The 18,448-nt window shown below is 43.0% G+C and overlaps 1 protein-coding gene across 6 annotated transcripts in view; it reads right to left on the reverse strand.

Annotated features, from left to right (window-relative positions):
* The window catches only part of LOC142566137 (cyclin-dependent kinase 14-like), a 126,342-nt gene that overhangs the window by 12,342 nt on the left and 95,552 nt on the right, over nt 1–18,448 (reverse strand). For all 6 annotated transcript variants that reach the window (XM_075676954.1, XM_075676956.1, XM_075676959.1 and 3 more), the window contains 7 exons: nt 9,521–9,770; nt 8,454–8,632; nt 5,878–5,969; nt 4,967–5,046; nt 4,746–4,840; nt 4,585–4,647; nt 630–691 (listed from right to left, as the gene is read on the reverse strand). In XM_075676954.1, the coding sequence (XP_075533069.1) occupies nt 630–691; nt 4,585–4,647; nt 4,746–4,840; nt 4,967–5,046; nt 5,878–5,969; nt 8,454–8,632; nt 9,521–9,770 (821 nt within the window). The remainder of the gene's footprint in view (nt 1–629; nt 692–4,584; nt 4,648–4,745; nt 4,841–4,966; nt 5,047–5,877; nt 5,970–8,453; nt 8,633–9,520; nt 9,771–18,448) is intronic.

Raw genomic sequence — 18,448 nt, forward strand, 5'->3', positions numbered from 1 at the left:
CTGGAGAAAATTTGTTCCCAGGACGGTTGAAGAAAGTGCAAAGGAAGGCCCAATTGTGAGGCTGCTCTTAACACATTCTCCCTGGAGGGTCTACATTCATGCTCACGACAATTGCCTCAATGAAATCACAGGCAGCGCTCGTCCTGTGGTGCCTATTTAAGCACATATCGTCAAATGTCTCTTGCCAAATGATTCCGATACTGTCATGCTGCCTGAGCTGAGAATATACTGACAATGCTCTTTATCATAATCATCATCAGAATGGTGAGTGTGCCAAGTGAAGCTTCACAACACAGATGACAGGCTTGCCTGAACTCTTTTATCCAACCGACAAATTAACAATTAGTATGTATGTTACAATGGCATGTGTCCTAAGAAAGTTGACGCACATTTGCAAACAAAATGAACTGCAAAAGGATAACACAATTTTCATATAAATACAAAATTAACAAAAATCTTTATAGTGGCACTAATTTCTAAATTAACACTCTTGTTATTTATGAAACTTTTCAAACATGTGTACATAAGCTCTTTCCCATTCAGAAGAGCTCAATGCTAAAAGACTTAATATTCCTAACAAAAAGAGTCCTTGTATGATTGAACATAAACAAGTAGAAAGCTGCATATACCTGTGAAGAATGACTCGTTCATGACAGTAGGACAGACCACGCAAGAGCTGGAATAGGAAAAGCTGAAAAAAAATAATTATCTGTGAGAAACAGCTAGGAGAAAACAGAGCAACATGCCCTTCGCAAATCTTCTAATAGCTTCTGACACAGAAGAAACTCTTTCCACAGCCACCATTAAGCAACAATAACACATTTAATTATCTGTGAGAAACAGCTAGGAGGAAACAGAGCAACATGCCCTTTGCAAATCTTCCAATAGCTTCTGGCACAGACAAAAATTCTTTCCACAGCCACTACTAAGAAGGAAATAAAGCAACAATTAGGTGTAGCTTGGCATGATAGTTGCCAGTCATACATGAGAGTGACCATGCACGTGATCACTTTAAGCTGCAGCAACATGCCACTGCTTACTGTGGGTGTGGATGATGGGCTGCAAAGCTGTTTTTGTGCATGAACCAAGTGCCCCATCAATTTGTGTTTTCAGGTTGCGAGGCCTGCAACAGGTCCATGGCAAGACTGGATCATACAGGGGAGAAATGCAGATTTTGTTATTGTATTTATTCCACCCCCCTTGTTCGTCTTATGCAAATGCGGGCATGTGTGTGTGGAGGGGGGAGGGGAAGAGTCTTCAGAGTAACTGCAGCTACTCAATCTGGCAAAAAGCCAAGTTGTTCTCTCTCAGACCGCGAATGATCACTATAATCTCCTACACAGGCTTGCTGCCCGATCAGTCATAAAGCACCATCAAATTCTTGCTCTGTCCTGTTGTCAGCTCTTTTCCACTGCGTTGATGTGTACGCCAGTCCAATCACGAGTGGTCTGTTCGCCACACGCCTGGTAGGACTTGTTCGTTCCCAGACCAGTGACCGCTACCTAGATACACCATAAGCAGCTACACATGGACCTTCCTTCAAAGGCTGCAGAATGCTGAGAAGCGAAGCTGACTTGGAGATAGTCTATGTATAGGACTCTTCACTTTCAGATTTCATATCATGAATTCTGGAGGCAAGGAGGAAAGGCTATATTTGTTGAGCCAAGAATCTACAATATGAGTTTTTTGTTTACTTTTAGGCCACCCCTGAATTTGGGTTTTTGCCAATATGACAAAAGTGACTCTTGATGGACATACATTATTTCATGTCCACAAAAAGCTACCAAAGGTCGTTTCAACAAAGCATTTTCCAACTTGCATCCTTTTTCTCCAGTTCATTTGTCACATACTGTAGCCAGTTTCACATATACCACCTGTCCTAACTAAATGACATCAAGAATTAAATGACGGAGGGCCTTACATGAATAGTGCTTACCATGGGTTGATGGGTGTTGCTAATGCTAGTCACGAGTATATTTTTTTACTGTGCAAAAATAATAAATTAGCTTAATCAGCTTACCTTTAATTAACTTAATTGATAAGGAGTAAAGGCAAGAGTTGTGGAGGATGCTGAGAGACGACCGATAGTAGCGTTTAAAGCAACCAAGGTCTTTTGTGGTCTTTTCCCGACGTAAAAAGAAAGCCTGCGACTATGAAAAAATAATAAAGAATGACAACGCACCTGTGCACCAAAGATATACCAGGCATTTTTTTTTTTACACCCTACAGAATTTTCAAAAAATCACCTGTGGCAGATAGCAGAATTCTAGTCCTTGAGCTGGATTCCTCTAAGAGACGGGCGTTAATTGCAATCAAAATCTAAATACATATAGACTTACTGTATTTACTCAATTCTAATGCGCCCTCAATTGTAACGCGCACCCGTTTTCCGTGAGCAAAAAGAAGCAAAAAGAAAAAAACGCCCTCGACTGTAACGTGCACCGTTTGCCGTGACCTAAAGAAAGAAAAGTCTTTTACATTACCGTGCACCTCATTCATTACAGAAATACAACTTTCTCTCATTTGGAAAAGCAAAGATTTACTCCCAATGCACTAAAGTTGCAATAAATAAAGAAAGTGGCAGTTTCTTCCGAAAAGCGAAGCATCGATTGCAATAGCAAATTAGTAGACAGCTATACAAAAAGTAAGGATAGTAGTTGTATTGGCCATCTAAACTTTTAAATATTTGCTTACCAACTAAATTAACAAGCGTGGTGCTACACGCGCACAGGCAAACATGAACATGTCTCACTCAATGACCACAGAAACACTTTATCAAAACACGGGAGTGAGAAAGTGCGGCAGTAGGAGCGAGCGAGTTGACCTTTGCGCAGCCTCTCAGTTCAATGTGAACTAAGCGACGAGAACAAAGCACAGTGCACCTAGATGCGTAGAGTCTTATTGTAGATCACTTTCAAGATATGAGCGCCATGAGCAGCACCATGAGCAGCTGCGCCATGAGCAGCAGCTACCAAAGTATGCCTCTCCTGTTTGCACGAGTCCCGCACACAAGTTTCGGGAACTCTGAACACCCGTGATGCGGCCTGATTTCCGTCCTTCTCCATACACATGATAAATTTCCTGGTAATTGCATCGTGATGAACTCGGCATGTCTTCGCAGTCGGCACTTTCATGCTGATAGAGCAAACGCAGAAATTGGGAAGATGGACAGTGGACTAGCCTAAGCTCACGTGCTACAGCACATGGAGGAAGCTATGTCAGCTAGCCTTGAAGTGCGTACAAGGAGGCCATTTTGAAATGCCGATGACGGTACGGTAACACAGATTTAGGGTCATACTTGATTCTAACGTGCATGCAATTTTTGGATCTGTTCTATCGGAAAAAAAAGTGCACGTTAGATTAGAGTAAATATGGTATTCCCCAAAGTTAAGGCACAACCAAGGGTGGAAAAAAAGGTTTAGGACAGGAAAGAGCGTACAAGGCCGTAAGTGACTTGCACGGTTGGTGTGGTGTATGGAATTCCCCTTAATTGCAGCAGGGTGTATATTGGCCAGACAGGTTGTTGCATCAATGATAGGGCAAGGGAACACGAGCTGTCTGTCAAGAATAAGATTAATGCACATTTATCTATGCGCTGTGATTCCTGCACTTATGAGCCAGATCTTTTCCATATCTGCATTCTTATTAAAGATCCCCTGCCACGGGAATTAATGGAGGTCTATTCCATCAACATGAAACGTGATGTCTGTGTCAGCGATACATCTGTGGCATTAAGTAGCACTGAACGACAGTTTCTGCACTGTATGAATCATCATCATCATCATCATCATCATCATCATCATCCTGTTTTATGTCCACTGCAGGACGAAGGCCTCTCCCTGCGATCTCCAATTACCCCTGTCCTGCGCCAACCGATTCCAACTAGTGTCCACAAATTTCCTGATTTCAGCGATCCAGCTAGTCTTCTGCCGCCCTTGACTGCGTTTCCCTTATTGTATGATTGGATAAATAAAAACTTGTTTGAGTATTGTGCACAAATATATGTGCGCAGATGACTACCTTCGCCTACAAACATGATCCTGTCTGCTTTCAATAAACTAGTTGCAAGCGATGCTCTTTTCTGTCCTAAAACATTTTTCTGCCCTTGCTTGCGTCTTCGGGCAATAAGCCAAGCAACAAGTATTCTTACATAATATACTAATTACAAAAATTATTAAGTTTTTAACTAATAGCTTTACGACCCATATTACAACTTCAGAACTGCAGCTGGTGAATTTGCAAGGCATATACATTTGGAATAAATTCTGATTATGTTAAGGATTTAGATATCTGCCATCAAAGATGCTTTAAAAATGCAGTGCATCCATGATCAAGACCTTAATTTTGTGGTTGCAGTTGCCACTTCACAACTACGTTATATAAATGACAGCATAAAGACATTGTTTAAGGACTTCATTATATTGTATAAAAATGTCTGTATGGGCAGAAATTGAGTTTAACCCTATTTTAATACAACTAGCTCAGGTGCAAGAATCAGGTAAAAGTCAAGGTTGGGCTAACTAGAAAATGAAGGGCCTTATCTATAATACAATATAGAACAACTAAAATAGTAAGGGGTACTACCTTGACGTTCTTGGGGTTGAGCCCACCGGGGTGCTTCTCAAGGTACTGGCTAAGGTCTGTGTGCTAACGGAAAAAAAGAGCAGCAAGAAAAGTTAAGGTTAGTAATGTTAAAGAATACACACAACTAAAGTTGACTGAAGAAACAAAACTGCCACACTTACCACATATTCAAATACAAATGTGAGTGTGTCTTTAGTGTGAATGATGTCATGAAGTGTCACTATATTAGCATGCTTTAGACCCCGCAACAATGATGCTGAAAAGAAAAACATTCATTGGCATAAGGAAGGGACTAGACACACAATTCAAAGTGTATGGCTCCTGCTGGCCACTGATCAGGCACAAGCAGGTGCCACGGTTGGACAAAGTGTAAGCAAAAAACCTTCTCTGATTGCCGTGAAAGGTGTGCCTTCTTCAGGCTGCAGCCGGATTTCCTTCAGTGCAACTACTTTGCCCATGAGACTGAAAACAGAAACACATGTTAACATCTATGAAAAAGGATGAATATGGCTTATCACATCAAATACCAAAAGCATTTTTCTGTATAAAATGTAGGAAAAAATATGTTCAAAAATATTTTTCTTTCTTACCCACATTGCACCTGCAGCTTTAGGTAAATGTAATGGCACAATGGTGTGCAACTGCTGTGGTTAGTGCTCTTACATTATTAAGAGCATAACCATGACAACTGCGGAGACAGGCTCTAACAACATATACTATATTAAGCCTTGGTCCACATTATCCGACTGTTTTGCATGTTGGTGCCAAGTTAACACAGTGCAATTTTTATGTCTGTACAGCTACACATTCTTTTGAAAACTCCAGAACATAGCTAGCTGGCGATCTGTTCAATATCCTTTAATCTTTCAGCATTTTTTTTTAGTTTATCATACTACAGTTGCCTTTTTCAGCTTCACAGGGCATTCCTTGATTCAGTGCATATAAGTGAAGTGCTGGTGAACTACAATGTACCCAATGAGTTCTCTTGAAATCTCAAAGGTGGACGTAGATTAATGGAATGAAAAAGTTGCCATCAATGAATTACAATGTGGCTAGTGCTCTGCAGTAATTTTTTGTTATTGTTTTAGTGTCTGCAATTTACAATATTAAAAAGCATTCAAATAACATTTATGAAGTGATGTCATTTAAAATCCATGTTCAGAAACTAGCACACTGCATGCAAAGTAAAGGAAAACATCTAACAAAAACTTTTTTGTCATGCACCGTGCAGTAACGTTTAAGGCAGTACTGAAGCAACTGAAGTAGTATGCCTGTGTTGGAGAGGGTACTTACTTGCTGTAACCCCTGTACACGGTTGCATAAGAACCTTCTCCTAGTTGTTCTAGTCGTACATAGGCTTCTATCCTACCAAAGGTCATGTTTCCCTATGTATTGGAATGACACAGACAATAAGGCAAGTGCGCTCATGAGGCAGTCCCACATAAGACAATTTATGCATCCCATGCAGTATGGGAGCTGATCCAGCATGTCATCAGAAAAGAACAATGAAGTGCAAATAAAAAAAAAGGAAACAAGCTTTTTCAGTTACCGTAATCCTGATTGCTTTTTACTACATATAGAAATATTTTCTGGTAACAGACTATGATATTATAATGTATAACATAAATTTTGATGATACAGCCTGCAGACAGCCTTCCATACTTCACATAGTTGCATCAAAAAGTGAACATGGAGGTAGGCAGAGGCTGCAGTGAAAGGCTGTGTTAAATTGTACAGGCAGGCCTCCTCAATCACAAGTGAATGCAATTAAGCAACAAAATACTGTTCATTTATTATTACTCTTGTTGAGTAGCTAAATATAATAAAATACTAACAGTTTATGCCTTCAGGCTCAGTTGCTTAAGCAGTATTACTACAACTACTACTTGTAGTTAATGGCTTGCATATTTGCTTTTGTTCAAGCCTCTCAAACACACCAAATCACTGCTGTTAATACGTAGTCAGCTTTACATAAATATGACAGCAGCATATCATATTCACTAATGTACCATCTTAAGAGAACACTGAAGCTGAAGCCATATACCAAATCTCATATGCAAATACAGATTAGACACAGCAATGTTCTAATTAGGAAACTGATGAGACAGCTTGAACTAAACTTGTTGCACTCTAGAGAAAAAAATCTTATTGACATTTAATTTGCACCCTAATATTTCTCAAATTAAGATTTACTACAATGAAAAACTTTAAGTAAATTGAAGCAGCAAGCTTACGGCACTAACCCGACAAGAAAAACAAGTATAGCTAGGTATTCTCAAGGTATCAGCCACACATGACACCGAATTTAGACAGACAAAATAAACATGCGAAATTTGTTTTCATATGAGACGAATGTCTTTTATACAAGCCGTGGAAAAGTCCTATTGAAAACATGGAAGCATATTCTAGAGCCACATGTCAATTTTGACTGCTTTAGACATTATATCCGCTACGGATTAAGAACTATGCTATATTTTTGTTGCAAACCTACACAGCTGTAAATTGGACACTTCAATATTTTTAAATTTTGTATTTTGTCGGAAATTTTGGAGACAATTTGGGTGTCTAAATAAAAATATGATTCCATCAGAGAAAAGATTTTCACTTTATCCTTTAAGCACCGCAAGTACTTTCAGATCACTCCAGCAGTTACTTAAGGAAAGCATTAGTATATTTGAACCAGCCATTTGAATTTTGCTCTCCAACCTTTAATGCAATGTGCTAGCTGCTACCATGAGTTGTCTTAATCTGCCGCTGTAAGGTACATTTGTGAAATGCGTATTCTAAGCACAGGATTCTCATGCACATAATTGAAACGAATGCGTTAGAAATGTGCCATGAGTAACAACACATATTTGTTGAGCGTAAGTGCACTTTTAAGCAACTGACAAACACACAGCTGATGATGCTGAACCTATCCTGGGCTGTAGTAAGATCCTGCTTACTCTTGGTACCTAGATTCAAGGTGTCCATAGTGACAGTAAAGAGTGTGAAAACAAAACAAAACATGGGGATGAAAAGCAACCAGATGGGACAACTTTCGTCTCCATATTTTTTTTCATGCTGTTTACTGTCAGTATGAATCACCAACTAGCCCAAGTAGCAACATTGCTAAGTGTCCATAGTATTCAAGCAGTGCTTTACAAGATAGCTACCACATTCATCAGATTGCATTCTTGAATCCCTGTGGTAGTGTCATTAAAATAGAGCCAAGATATTTGACATTTTATTTAGTGGTTAACTCAGCACTGGTAAACATTCACGTTGACTCAAAGCCCTTCTTTGACCCTGCCAAATGGACGGTAGCACTGCCTCCGACTGAAGATGTTACAGCAATTTCTGCACTTCAGTAACCTCCTCACCAATTCCCGACGTGAAATTTCATGACCGGTCACTTTCTTTGCCGATTCAAAGGCATTAGAGTGGAGAGGCATTTCTAAGAAAATACTTATTAGACGAATCGCCAGAGTATTAACGAAATACACTACCTATACCTACTCTAGCCCAGGGGAGGCATTACACCACACTTTGCATGGCTGAAAGGTGGAAAGTGCATGAGCTTTGTGATGTGTGCAATCACCACGTTTTGAAGATAATTTACTATCATCATCGTCAGCAGACTTGAAGAGGTCTAAGCCTTACGAATATGTTGGCTTAACTTGCCCAGCTTTCTTTCAATGATGTGCAAAGCTTTTTGCTTAGACTACATCTATTCTTTCCCAATACTCAGAGAATGTGTACCGGAAGTACTGTAGAAGATTTCTACTATTTACTACTGTATAAAATACAATTGGAGTGTCCAGCAAGTACTTGTATTGGCATGTTAATTCACTAAAGACTCGGAAAAGAGGTAGCTGGTGATCGCTAACCTCGAATGTCATGGAAGGACACCGGGGTGTTTTGGATCCCTTCTCGTGAGAGAAGAAGATTTCAGATTTGGGCCGTGCAGGTTTCCGGGCAGCTGCCATGTGCTGGTACTCCATGGAGGTGCACTCATCGAAGCTGCTGCTGTGTGGTGCCGGCCGGGGCCAGTGGCCTCCGCCTTTGCCTGACAAAGTTGCAACAACAGTGCTCATCATTAAAGTAAGGGTGACAGTAGCTACAACAAGGTGTCTGTTTCTTTTGCATTGGCTGCATCCTGTACAGTTAGTAGAAGCATTTGATGACAGAGCATGAAATAAAATCAGGCAGAGGATTATTGCAAACATGAACATGTCATCCTCCACTGTTGATGAAAATTGCCATTTCGCTACTGAGCAGCAGGAAATTTCTAGAGCAGCACAATCACTATGCTGCCACTTCTATTTGTCAAGCAAGCTGAGCTGGTGTTTTATCCGAATATGATAAACCATGGCACTTAACGTGCAAACACTGTCAAAGCGAGTGCTACCCATGCACAAGAAGCAGAAATTTTATTATATATAATGAGTGGAATTAACCCTATGAAACTAGCTTCTTGCATCTGGCAGATATATAGTAACATTTCTTCCATGCAAGTTGTGGGCTACAATTACTAAATGACCAAACTCAAAGTAGCAAATGGTTCAATGCAATTAAGCTATATTTTAAAGCAAATTGTGACTTAAAATTAACAAAGCTATCATTATCACTATCAAACTATCAAATTAACTACCAAAGGCTACGACTTTTATGGTGCAGTTATGAAACTGTGACAAGCATCACCCCCCAAGAAAGGAATAATGTTTCAAATCATACACAGCACCTAAACTCTTACCACTTCTTCAGTCTCCAACATGATTCCAATCAAACAAGCCAAACAGGATAGCACAGCCACGCAAACGGCACTTCTACACTGTCTGCCATGTTCCCATGCAAGACAAAAGAGTGCACTAAACAGCGCCTTAGAATATCACGCAGCCTTGTCATTCAACAATCCTTCTAGAGGGTGTGATAGAGACCAATTTCTGCCACATACCTTCAGTTCGGGCAGCCATTTTGCAGACTTTGTTGAGGTAGCTGTGCGAAGAGGAGGTTCGAGGTGGTGGCAAGGGTGCCGGGGGCTCAGAGTGAAGCTTGTCCTCACATACAGGGCTCAGGTTGCCATTGGGCTCTCGGCCGGCTACATTGCTGTTGGGTGTTGAGCTGCGTGCATTGTCCAGAGTCCCATCCTCCACACTCTCACTCTTCTCGAAGCCGTTCATTGTCACTCGTGTCACGGCCACATTCTGCAATCAACACATGTGTGACAAAATATTAGCCCGTAGAAGCTAACTAAACATGAGAGAACAAGGCACGCCTTTTCAAAAGACAGAAAGTGCCACAGAAGAGGAAAATCTTGCAGCTCTCTTTCTCAGCACAAGTGGATGACAAGAAACTATCCATAATGAATGTCAGTCAGTTTCATTTCCAGAAGATTAGAACAGAAAAGGCAGATTGTAAGAAACAAAATCATGACTACATTTCTGCAGAAGTTGCCTATTTAAAAAAATCATCACCCACCAGTTTTGGCAAAGCAGTGAATGTTGCAAATAATGCATTTTGTACAGATATAAGAACATCAACAGGCTCATATCAGCAAAGCTATGTCTTGCATTAAAAATGAGACTAAAGGTACGGAAATATTCAATACTTCAAGAAATGCAAGTTGAATGTTTGTCATTCAGTATCTATTAACTTTTGAAATCTTCATACCAAGTATTTCTTTAAAATTCACATTCTGTTGAACATGAACATTCACGGAACAAAAACTTCTGCAAATACAGGCTTTGTGCTGGCCTTTTCATGTGCCTGTCTACCTGGTTAGTGCTCAGCTACTTGTACAGACTCTCTTCTAGGTATAAGTATTTTCACCTATGGGAAATTTCTTTAGTACACAATGAAAAGTGGCTAAAAATGAAAAGCAACAATCCTATTTGATTAACAACTTGCAGTTTCTTAATTGAGGATACTTAATTTTTGCCCACCTGGTGTAGTTTTCTTCATTTATGCAATTTTCATTTTTGCTGCATTCACAAAACTAAAATGAGGTGCCACGAAACTAGCGCGACCTAATGGACCATAAAGTTTTTCTATCCATCCATCCATCCATCCATCCATCCATCCATCCATCCATCCATCCATCCATCCATCCATCCATCCGTCCGTCCGTCCGTCCGTCCGTCCGTCCGTCCGTCCATCTATCACATGTGCTAGTATAAAGCCTTAAGTTATATTTAGTTCCTTGCTTGCATGATGTTAGTATTCATCTCAAATCCCATATCAATACAAACAACCAAACATTCCCTACACATATCTACTCCCATTTAATTTCTTTGTTTCATTATTGCTATTCCGATGAAATTGTGGTGACCTTTTGCCTTTCCCTTAATAACATGATGCCCAGTTTTGAGTGAACATTGGCTTCCATCCACTGGTAGACACAATTAACCTCTTCTTAAGGTTATACGTCTACTTCATTCACCCTTTGCACAATTCTGTCTCTTTTCATGCTTTCAGAAATAAGAGTGTTCAAAAAAGAGTATTCTGTATTCAAAGGCAGTTTTCTGAGCATGGTCATATATGATTCAGAGATTTCACCTCATACACACTTAGCTTTAGATTACTTAATTATTTTATAAGCTTTTTCACCCTGACAGCTCCAATTACAACCAAAAATACGAAAAGTTCTTAAATCTGCAGCCTGTATACTTGTCCACCTATTATAAGGTCTGTGTTACCTGTACTTTCCAAACATAAATTTCAAATGCTTTCACAAGACAAATACAGTTATGCTATTACTCTCATGGACCTGTAGTTGTCCCAGCGATGTCTCTAATTCTCTTAAATTTATGCAAACAAATATGCAAATAAAAATGCAACTTCTAAATGCAGCCAAAACTTTTTGTAAGCAATAAGTATGCAACGGGTAAAAAAGATGAATGCAATAGAAGAAAGTCAAATCCAGGTGGATGATTAGAGAACAGCAAGGTTTTACTTTCAAGCAGAAAAATGTTGCCAGTAAGCAGGACATCTAAGCAAGTGGTGTACAACAAGCTCATATGAACAAATATAGGGCACATTTATGGCCATACAGAGCATCAAAATGATACCCTACTTATGTATTTAATGCTGCCTTGAATGTGTGTGCATCATTTGATAGTGTGATTCTAATAAAATATTTGACTCACTCACTGTCAAACACTAATCTTTGCACAGAATGCAACATGAATTTTTATGAAATTAACAAGCAGAGGATTGAGAAGGTAAAGTATGCTCGGCAAAACATGCACACAAGGGGAGCTGTAGAGCTGACTACATGGAAGTGTAGGAGTTACATATTTTCAGAAGATAAAATTACTGCTTCAAAACCCAGAGTGTACCACATAATGCATCCCATAAACGTACATATGCTGACATTTAATCTCTCCTGGTTAGATTAGGCTCCGGGTGGATTCAAGCAAAAAAGCCCGTTGGACAATTAAAATGCTACGTTGCCTTCCCTCGCCCCGCTGAATCTTTCACCAGCCATACAAACGCTTTGAGTGCAATGCAGCACGAAATATCAAAGACAATGAATGAGCGAGTATGTGCACTTCCGAAAACAACTACGTCCCCACTTGCCCCTGCGCGAGCGAATCTTAAACGAGCGCCCTCCCCGACTCGCATGCTATTCCTGTAACTTCACCACAGCGCCTGGGCCCCGCGGGCCGAATCGTTCGTGCGCCCCTCGGAACGCGCTTGTTAGCGTCGACAAGAAAGAAACGCGGGCAGAAGCGGCAGCGTCCCCGCTGGGGTCGGGCGAAGCACGGCGCTCGCGGGGACACGTCAAGCACGCAGATCGATAGCGCGTCGTCGAGCGCGCCACCGAGTACGCACAACAGGCATGCACTGTTGTGACGACGCGCGGCGTCGCCGTGACAAACGTGACTCGCGCTCGGAGCGCTCTCTTGCTCGGCCCCGCGGGCAAGCATGGGTGCGCGGCTTCAAGGAAGCATGCACACGAGGGCGACGGCAGTGGATGAGGTCAGCCACTACTCACTACAGGTTTACCAGACCCGGCAGCCTGCGAGTACCGGCCACGCCGAAGCCCGCTCGGGGGTCCTTGAATTGAGGACTTGGCACAGGTGTGCCCTCAAAGATATTCAAGTGTGTTAGCGCTGCAAGTGCCACTGAACATTACGTGCCAAAACCACGATCGGATGATGAGTCCAGCCGCAGTGGGGTACTCCGGATTAATTTTGACCACCTGGGGTTCTTCAACGTGCACCTAAATCTAAGCACACGAGCGTTTTTTGCATTTTGCCGCAATCGAAATGCGGTCGCCGCGGCCTCGAACTCCGCAGCGCAACGCCATAGGTACGGCGGGCAGCTGAGGACAAGAGCAAAGCAGGGTCAGCGCGCTTGAACACTGTGTCGAAGTCCCCGCAGAAAGATTACAGTCGCGAGTCTGGATTTTTTTCCTCTCGGCCTAGCATGGAGTCGGAAATGAAGCGCTACAGCTGCGTCTGCGTGTTTCACCAACCCATTGGGCATTTAACATGTCTTTCCTGATGTTATGGCCTCTATACTTCCTACTCCCGAGGGTACATGACCTCTCGGCCACCTTATGCATGATGCGGCATTCACGAGTTCGCAGCCAACCCAGTTTAGAAGGGAATCGAACAGCGCAAAACATGGGACGTAGTGAAGACGACCGACAAAGCGCTGACTAACAACCAGTATTTATTGCATATCAACTGCAATATATAGGAATGAGAATCTGGGCAGAAATTATTTTTTTTAAGAAGTCAATTAATCAACAGCCAATGTTGTCTACAGGCTATCACGCATTCGATAAGTAGAGTTCACTACGATCAGCTCTGGGCCGTCCAGCAGGTCCTCGAGGCGCTCGAAAGGCACGGACCCAGCGAGCCGGCAACGGCGAGCGGAGACCCGCGCCGAGTAACGGCAACTTCGAGGATGACGTAGGCCCTCGTCGGGGCGCGCGAGCGCCCAACTGCAGGCATAAATAAAGTTTCTCCAATCCAATTCAATACAAGGCAGTGAGGCACACTGTGAGAACCTTCGCTTATCTCACGCGCACGCGTCCTAGGAACGTGCAGTTTTCAAGAGCTGGTTCACAATCACATTTTTTACAATGTTCTGACATACGAATGGCGAATACGCATGCTCCTGGAAACGACCATCAATACATCGGCTTGTTTGGCCGATACAAAAGAGCCTGCATGAAAACGGTATCTTACACCGCGTGTAGCTGCAAACGCTAACCGAGCTTTTCAATGAAAACAAATTATTCAAAAAAAAAAATGAACACGGTGCTAGCTACAATTAAAAAGCCTACGGTGTCCGGTCATCCGAGGTCTGTCGATCCAACACCGTCTTAGGATTGCATCTTGCGCCGTGTTTTTTCAATCGTATTTTTCCTTCGACAGCTTGGCTCACGTTAACTTGGACATGTATATAAACAGCGTACGTGCATTTAATGGAACATCGCATGTGTCTCTTTTCACATTCCCGTTTTCTTTCCCGGAAATTCTTCGTTTTTCTCTACGGCAAAGAGCTGACAGATCACCGCGTACGCTAAACTGAATATTTGCTATTTTCTCTGATATCTTTTTTTAACCTGCGAGATACCTAATGCACACTACCGTACTAGAACGAGGGCTGTTATATCATTTTTATCCTTTCTTTCATCATTTGGCCGCCTTAAGGTTCAGAATAGCGGTTCCGTCATCGAAGTCAGCAGTTCGACCTCCCGGAAAGACGGCTTGCTGCAGCCTTTGCACTTCGGTAGGAGGCTACTTGTTATCCGGTGATGGTGTGACGGGGTTAAAGCTGCCCTAAGGCAAGATTGGGCGATGCTTCGTTTAACTACATTTAAGAATTTACAAATTTAGAACAGACCACGCCACGGCTGCGCAATTACGCCTTTTACGTGGTGACCCACCTACTTGGCGGCACTTGGCCGTCTCTTCCGACCAAGTATCGGCTGATACTGCTAGAATTCGACTGTGGATCCAATTTACTTACGTTCATGGCCTGAAGGCTTTACGGAAAGGAGTGCTTTTAAACACAGAACAAAACATGTAAAGAAATTGCGCAGCTTACAAACTATGCTACGTACTGCTGTTTTGAAGTTTTCAGTGTCCGGAATGGTCGCTCAAAGCCCGCTCGAAGTGAGCCCTGTACTCTAGAGGCAACAGTGTGCCGCAACGCGGAAAGTTTTTCTCGCCATCATCGAGAACCAGTCGGCACTTAGAAAGGATAATAAAAACATCAGCCGAAGCTATACCGCACGGGGGTAAAAAGGTTGCGGCTGGTCGCTTGTGCTTTATGCAAAACCCACTCGCCCCGCTGCAATACACTATAGTTATACCATACAGTAGAGTAAGAATGGCTCCGCAAATGCGTGCCCGCATGTGTGCGTCCACTTCGTCTTGGAGTCAGTGCGCGTCTGACAGTGGAAGAGGGGCGACGAAACTCATGATGCGCACTTAGTCACGCGCTCCTTGCACGCAGCACAAACTCGACAGCCGGCCTCCGTTTCGGATGCAGGACCTCTCATTTTCCTTGATCCACGAACTGCGATTGATCGGCGCACACCAAGCTACTGAGGCGCGCCCGACTCCGAGACGGTTCAGCGCGCATACCGTGCCCCATGCGGTTACGCTGGCAGACAGCGGCCAGGCCGAATGTCCACAGCTGGCCGCGCGAGCTTAGCGGCCTCATAACAGGCATGAATAAAAAAGAAAAACGCTCTCAGTGAATATTCTGTACGATTCCGCTTTCCTACATCACTGTTCTCAGTTTAAAGCAGCACGCTAATCTAGTTCACTGTATACTGTTCCACTTGAGATGGAAAATTTTCGGAAATATTGAAGGCCGAAAGAAAAAGAAAACAAGAGGAAAAAATCGATTTTTTTTTTTCCCACAAACATGGGAGATTGTTGGAAAGACTCCCTGAAATATAGCAACATATAGCGAGGAACCGCAGGCAACGGTTCCTGCAAGCAGATGTCTCCACTCGTACGGCAAAACGCTTACATTATACATGTTTATGTCAGCATTTTCATTCGCTCAAGATTCTTAGTGGGTTTTTGAATTCCCATCTGCCGACCATACAAGGTACTCACTCCAGATTCTTAGTGGGTTTTTGAATTCCCATATGCCGACCATACAAGGTACTCTACTCTTTCGGAGGGAGAGGCGGCAGGCAGGATGGGGGGGGGGGGGGGGCAGGATGCGCGGACGTAGCAAACATTTCTGCGTCGACAATATCACGAAGCTTTGCCACGGTGAGACCGTGGTCAAATGTCACAGCAATGTTCTACTGAATGGTAGCAAAGTACCATATTCCATTCTGCCACTCGCTAGCGGTCGCAGGCTGTAATATTTCGAAAGTGTCCCCGTGTCATTAATTCAAGCCAATCAGAAGACTTCTATGGTATGGCAAAGCTTTATAGAAAGAGCGATGGTTTATAGGCCTATTAAGGGTAATGGAGTTGGGGAATTCTTCTCGAAGCTGGCCACTTGCCCCCGGTGCTTTCGTCGGAGGGCTATAAAACATCAATCTTCAAAGTCTAGTTCTGCGTGCAATTATGTGCAACAAGAGAGCCCCCGCCACTGGAAAACGACAACACGAAGACCTCCAGAGAAATTGAGAGTCAAAGAAGTTACCTGTGGAGGCTTTTAGACGAGCAATGTTAGCAGTACACAACGCAGTACGCCTTTGTCTCTTACTAGGAACAGCCAAATGGCGAGATTATATCTTTTCTTTTTGCTTCTCACGCTCACCTTTGTGCCACTACAGTGATTTAAAATAGAACTGCAGGATGTCAAGCTTGTTTCGACACTATCAGGAGGAAGTACGGCGCAACTATTGGATAATGCTGCACAGTTATGTCAGTCTTTCAGTTCGCATGTGCTTTCGCACTTGGTGAAATCAAAAGCTAATACTGCTCTAAGGGCCGGTCGTGTGATTAGGCTTTCGAAGCCAGCTTTTGCTGAACCTCGGTGAATGAGAACATTACTCGGACTGACCTTCCTGCCGCTTTTCATGCACCATATCCAGATTTTCCGGACACGCACCAACTAGCGCCCCAAGCGGCCCCGGCACGAAGCTAGCGCGTTTTCAATGGAACGAGCGGGTTTTTCGCGAATAAGAAAAGCTGCAGGCCGATTATTGAAAAAGGAAAAACACCGAAAAGGAAAAACACAAGAAAAAAAAAAGAACCGCATCAAAAGCCCAGAATCAACCATTGCTCGTCGCGACTAAACGCTCTTAGGATGACGAGCATTTCCAGGCGACGAGCGGCTACGCTTTATCAAGAACACTGATAACGCCGGCGGGACAAACATTGTGGCGAAGTTCAATGCGCAGGGATAGCTTTTAATTATTTTATTTTTGTTTTGTTAACGTCATCACGCGTCACCGCGGGAAGTTTGAAAAGTTTAAGGTCAGTACGCCACGTGGTGGCACTCACGCGAACTATAAACCTTGTGTCCAGAAAAGCTGGATACGAGACGATCATACGTGTCCCACGACCATTGGTGTCGAGCTTGACGTACGGGGGAACGAACTTATAAATAATGCATACCACTTGACATCAGAAGTATTAAACCAAACTATTGTTAGCACAAATGCTTGTGCACATAAAGTCACATAAGTGACACGCGATTTATCTCAATCAGCCTTATCATACTAAAGAACATTTTATTATGCTTCTTTTTCCGTGCTTTTTATGCCCCGGATAAAAAGAAAAGCGCCTTCCAAAATACAGTTTTCGTCCGAGCCCTGGCATCTCTATTGCTTGCGCCAAGGCAAAGAACCACCCACGTTTCGTAAAGAGCCACCGGATCGCTCCTTTAGTAGCGAACCGTTGTACGCACAGGCCAGTTTCTTTGTAAAAGAGCAAAAATTGTGAATGCAGGGCTTTGCAGGACGAGGATCGGCAGGAAGCCGACACCATTCGGCACACGACGAGCCTCGCAGGCGCTCGTAAAGAAACGGAGGCCATACGCCGACGTGGCTCACTCCTTGGCCATCTCCCACGCATCGTGCACACACGCTCGTGTTCATAAAGATATGGCTTCTCACGAAAAGCATCAGACCATTTCTCTTTCTCCGTTTCGTTCGGCACTTGCTGTAATAACGCGCCACTTCGTCGCAAACGACGAGTGAAAGAAATGGGGCGCAGGGGAAGCCCCAACCGATCAATGGGAGAAAATGAGCAAGAAATTCCGAAGAAAAAGGCAAATGAGAAAATAAAAAAAAAAAAGGGAAGAAAGAAAGTTTTCTCCCGCCTGAGAAGCTGGTCGTTTCGAAAACAAGCGAGAAGAAGCGAACGGCAAGGTCCGTAAACAACCTTCGGGGCGGGCGACCCACGTGACGAAATGAATGCGTGGAGGTGAAACCAAATGCGGTGCAGTCGCATTCGCGGCCGAAGGCGACGGCACCGACTTTTGACGCAAAATGAATTTGTTGTGCGTTTCAACGTGAACTTTATAGATACGATGTTTCCCAGCTAACGTTAGCCAAGCTGTGTTAAGGGGGAAAAAGAAAGGGGGGGGGGGGTTCAGAAAAGGCCAGTGCAAGATACAATTATGTCGTACGTCTTCAGATCGTAAGTTGCACAGTGCTTCTTAAATATTTGTATTTCTTTGAACACCTTGGCTAACGTAAGCTAGGACACTATATATATATATATATATATATATATATATATATATATATATATATATGTAGCGGCCATCAGACAGTGAACAAAACGAGAACAAGGTAAAGCAGGAGCCAACGTTTCGACAAGTGGACTTGTCTTCTTCAAGGCGACGTATGCTTTCATCGTCACAGAATATATAGGTGGGGTTCTTCTAAAGGGGAGAGGGTGTAAGGCAGGTGGGTGCGGAAACGAGGGAAGGTGTGTTA

Source organism: Dermacentor variabilis, unplaced genomic scaffold, assembly GCF_050947875.1.
Source record: "Dermacentor variabilis isolate Ectoservices unplaced genomic scaffold, ASM5094787v1 scaffold_12, whole genome shotgun sequence".
NCBI lineage: Eukaryota > Metazoa > Arthropoda > Arachnida > Ixodida > Ixodidae > Dermacentor > Dermacentor variabilis.